Source organism: Populus trichocarpa, chromosome 13, assembly GCF_000002775.5.
Source record: "Populus trichocarpa isolate Nisqually-1 chromosome 13, P.trichocarpa_v4.1, whole genome shotgun sequence".
Taxonomy (NCBI): Eukaryota; Viridiplantae; Streptophyta; class Magnoliopsida; order Malpighiales; family Salicaceae; genus Populus; species Populus trichocarpa.
In genome coordinates, this window is record NC_037297.2 from 5130843 (window position 1) to 5135708 (window position 4866).

Here is a 4866-nt window from a genome sequence, read left to right on the forward strand (position 1 = left end):
GAACTTTCGGAATCATGCACTTGTCAATTGAAAGAACCATGAAGGCTCATCCAAGATTTGTAGACCCCACTTGATGTAGCATTTTGGCAAAGCCATGAACCGCTGATTAAAGCATAAGGTGGAATTGCACTATGCATAAATCTATGCAAGGCACAAGGAAGATGGTGAGAAAGTATCGTGAAAAACATGGTCAACAAAGGCATACCAAACAACAATGACACGCACTGCACTGAAAAGTCATGAAAGATGGGCAGATTCATTCATTACGAGTCAGTAGTCAGAAGAGAAACAACCAACTTTGGCTTTGCCTCTCTCTCTCACTCATCATGCACATACAAGATTTTGCCACAATGCTACAGATCAGAGGGAATAACATTGGCTGCAGGTGCTGCCGCAGGATAACTCCAAAACTACAAAGTTTTCTGTGGATTATTGTTTTGCAGCTCCTAGCTACTATTTCTTCCCTGTTCTTTTTACCGCCTCATCGTGTTCTCTTTTTCTACCTGGGAACTTTTTACTGTTCTTTAAACATTGTCAGTGACACCTGAGACCACCCACTTTTCATCTCTTTGTTACCAGCTCTTCTTTTTCTTTCTTTAGTTTTTTACCGAAAACCAAACTTATCTGATGCAGCTCCTACTCCAAGAAAGTCTATGAAGGGCATGTTGATTTTCTCATTCCTATTTTCATTGTCACCACAGCGAGAGGGATTGGCCCTGTTGGTGCCAACTGACTCAGTTGCAGAATCTTCTGAGTTTGAATCAGACTGGCCAGATTGGTCCACACCCCTAACCACCCCAATAGGCCCATTTTGATAAAACCCATCTTCACTTCCATAGAACCTGTCAAAATCCACATTCTCCATTGTCACTTCCTTATCCACCGAAGAACCTGCAAACCCAAAAAACCATAGCAAGATATAATTAATACAAACAAGACCACATTAAATAACCAGTAAGAACCCATTAAGGAAAAAGTAACTTTAAAAATTGAATAGTCTTTTACAGATGAGATGGGAAAATAAGCACATACCCCTTCGGCCACCTTGAGGACTGAACCTGGTGAAAAGTCTAGGAGGTACTTTGGTTGAAGAGGGAGTGAGGGAGAGATCAGTGCATGTTGAGCCAGATTCATCAATGGTACTAGAGATGGTTGTTGATTCACTGCAAGCATTGTTTTGCAAAGTGACATCTAGTGATCCTGTAGGGAAGATTTGAGCAGACGACGAGGGCTTTCTCCTCCTGTAAATGCTGGAATTTTCTCTATGTTTTCTAGCCATGATCACATGCCAATGGTTCTTAACAGCATTATCAGTCCTTCCAGGAAATAGCCTTGCAATCATAGCCCATTTGTTGCCATAAAGTCTATGAGCAGCTAAGAGTCTCTCCTCTTCCTCTTCAGCAAATGCTCTCCTGTTAATTCTCGGATCTAGCTGGTTAAACCACCTTAATCTACAACTCTTACCTGAAAATCAAAACATAGAGCAAAAAATAAATAAAAAATTCACTAACAGATTTGGTATTTCAAATTGAAAAAATAAATGGAATTCCAAAACTTGTTTTCCCATTTTTTACCAATTTGATCAAACTTATTAAAAATAGCCAATCAAGAAAAAAAAAATAGGGGGAAGAAACAACGTTTCTATTATCTTCAAGGTGGTGATCAATGCACAATCTAGCATCTTTGAGGACATGTTTCGCTCAAAACAAAACTTTTAGGGGTTTACCTGATCTTCCTTCAAGATTCTCAGCTATCAAGTTCCAATTTTGAGGACCATATTGGGCTACGAGCTCTTTGAGCTTAGCATCTTCAGCTGGTCTCCAATGGCCTCTAGCACAAAGCTTCGCATTCCCATTTCTACCATGAACAGAGATTTTAGGCTCCTCTTGCTCACCTGAATTAAAAGACAAGCTCGTTTTTTTAACACCAAAATTCCCATCACCAGGTCTCTTAGCTCCCCAGATTTCTAACTGTTGAATGCTCCATGGTTTACTGTCCTGGTCCATTGAATGGCTCAAAATCTGAAAATCCATTTGAGGATTACTAGTTTTTATCTCTCTTGGTTGACCCATAACACCAAATGAATGAGAGAGAGAAAGTTGAGAAGCTGGAAGAGGAGGTGGAGGCAAAAAGTTCATGTCTTGATAACCATTGAAAACATGCTTGTCACTCATTAGGTGTTGTAGACTCATTCTGACCAAAACTAAACCAGATAAACCCAGATAGGAAAATCAAAGTTAACAGAACTTCAAAAAACCCCAGATGGATTCCTTTCTACAATGCCTAAAAAAGAGGAATAATATGAGAAAAGGAGCTTTCTTTCTTTCCTTTTTTTTTTTTTTCCCTCTCGCTTGATTTTGGCTAGAGAGATTCAAAAGTGAATTGCATTTCCATGTTAGCTACCCTCCCTCTTGCCCATTTCAAAGGGTTTGCTTTGCTTGTTTGCAAGAGAAAAACTACAAGTTTTAAATATTTTGAGGCAAGGAAGAATCAGAGGAAACAGAGGATGCTAATTTATAAGAAAAGGGAACAGGGAATGAGATGGGGTTTCACTGTTGAATGAGAAAGAGAGAGGCAGCAATAACCATTACCAAAAAGAAGAGATGAACCCACACGATTCTCACTCTTTCTTCCTCACTCTCCAATATATAAATGTGTTTGTTATGAGGTGAGAAGGGTCCTTATTTGAGACTGATCTCTCTCTACAGTGAATATACAACACCAGCAATATGGTCAGATGGTGTTTATAGGGGAAAAATAATAGTCTCTATCCCTGTATTGCACTCGTGTGGGTGGGTGGGGGTGTCCCTCAAAAACATATGCTTTTTGGTGTTGGTATTGGTGTTTGCCTTTGTTTTCTCTCTTTTCTTGGTCTTTCTTGGGGTTTGGGGAAAACCAGAATCTGTTTGTCTTTTACTGAAAGGCTTTTGCTTTTTTCAAAGGAAAACGGAAATTAAAAGGACCAAAGTCCTTTAACACCACCACCACCTGTCGTTAATGCATCCTTGCTGCTCCTTTTCTAGTTGCTACCCCCATTATCATTTGTGTAGCTCCTAGACTTTCCTCAGTTACTTTATTTTTTTCAAATTTCATGGCTGTTACTCGTTATGTTATTTGATTCTTCTCCGTTTTAGATTCTTTTATCCATTAGTCTTCCAGCTTGCTCTGAGATCTCTAGTTTTAATGGTGGGTATGTTTGCTCTTTATGTTATTATCTAACACTTAAATTTTAAAGGTGGTCAAAAAAATTATTTTTTGTAATACAAAATTTAAAGTATAAATAGCCTACTTACAACACTATTGATTAAAAAAAAAAGAGTTATCTTTAGCCCCAGTTCATTTTTACTGATAAAGCGATTGTTCTTAGAAAGAAAAGTTTTTTATATGTCATTGCAATGCAACTATCTCATTATAAGATCAATGAAATGGAAAGAAGAATAAAAAAAAGAATATGGAGAGACCACTAGAAAGTATTTTTGCCCCTTTGTTATATTTTCAATGTTTTTATGATAAATTACAAGTGTGTATTTATACGGAAAAAAAAAAGTTATTAAGCTAGTAGCTCAACTAGCAAAAATCAAGTGGTAAGGAGTCAATTAAAGGGAGAGGACATTTCTGGTTCGAATCCTACCACTTGTATTTCTCAATTCATATATAAGTGTGTGATCGACTAGAGATCTTAAGTTAAAAGGACTCTTCTTCATGGTTTGGCTCTTAGGAGTGACCGTCCACCCATAAGTCGTGTCTAGGAGTGTGTCTATGATATATAAAAAAAAAAATATATGTTTTAAAACCTATGAGTCGCGTCTAGGAGTGTGTCTATGATTAAAAAAAAACAAAAAAAAAATATATATTTTTAATTAGAACATGAAAAAAGAAAAGTGCAAAAGTATGTTTTTTATGTGGTTATAAAATCTCATAGGTCTTCTCATTTGTATTAGGCTTTAATACACCCCTACAAGTTAATTATAGAAAAGAGCACACAACCAACTTGGATAGAAAAAAAGAGAGTAAGATTACATAACTTAATGGTTTGATAAGAACATATACTATCTAATCATCAATGGTAATAAAACTGAACTTGTAATTCTTTTTTTATAGCCATATCATGAAAAAAATAAAAATCAAATTCAACATGTTTTTATGCTTGAATGAAAATCAAATTAGCTATAAGATAAGTTGCTCCAAGATTATCACAGCACAAGATAGAAGGAGAAAATAATAGATAACCAAGTTCATACAACAAGTTAGATTCAATGGTTTCTAATACATTATAAATGTGTATTCTAACCCTTGTGTAAATAAAATATACATAATATAAAACGTATATCTCAAATTAGAATAGAAAAAAAAATACAAAACTTGAAAAAAAAATTCTTGTTTTTGTTAGGAAGTCTTCTAAATTGAAACTGAACTCTAATACTCATAACCACATGCTAATTTAATTAAATGCTTCCATTATTTAATGTTTTTATTTGAAAATAAATGATTAGCAAAAGAATTTCATAATCTGTCATTTCTTCAATTAAAAAAAGATTTTAAAGACCATGTTAAGGTATTTAGATTCTTTTCAATTGGTTGGGAATGTTCAAAACTCAAGCATTACTACCTTGTTTATTACAAATGAAGTATGCTAGGTAGTGAAATAATTTTACCCTATCTCTTAATTTTTTAAATTGAAATATTAGAATCATTGTTAAAGAGTTCTCTTAAAAGCTCTTTGTTTATTTAAGAGGAAATCCTTAAAATTTGTTTTAAAAAAAGGCTCAATGGGATCCAATTCAAAAATATATTTATATTATATATAATATAGATTTTAAAAAACAATTTCTGTTTTACTTGTTTTCTTGTAAAGTTGAGAAGGAA

At 34.8% G+C, this 4866-nt stretch overlaps 1 protein-coding gene across 1 annotated transcript; it reads right to left on the bottom strand.

Moving 5' to 3' along the window:
* Positions 1-237: 237 nt before the first annotated feature.
* On the bottom strand, positions 238-2843 carry LOC7489708 (transcription factor CSA). The gene is made up of 3 exons (XM_002319696.4): positions 1727-2843; positions 1033-1464; positions 238-891 (listed from the first exon to the last, which is right to left on the bottom strand). The coding sequence occupies exons 1-3, from the start codon at positions 2190-2192 to the stop codon at positions 605-607; spliced, it is 1185 nt and encodes a 394-aa protein (XP_002319732.2). The 5' UTR covers positions 2193-2843; the 3' UTR covers positions 238-604.
* Positions 2844-4866: the final 2023 nt, after the last annotated feature.

Coding starts and splice junctions, on each gene's coding strand:
- LOC7489708 (XM_002319696.4), bottom strand. CDS start 2,192: ATGAGTCTACAACACCTAATGAGTGACAAGCATGTTTTCAATGGTTAT. Junction 1,465..1,726: donor GAATCTTGAAGGAAGATCAG/GTAAACCCCTAA, acceptor TTTGATTTTCAG/GTAAGAGTTGTAGATTAAGG. Junction 892..1,032: donor TCCTCAAGGTGGCCGAAGGG/GTATGTGCTTAT, acceptor TTGGGTTTGCAG/GTTCTTCGGTGGATAAGGAA.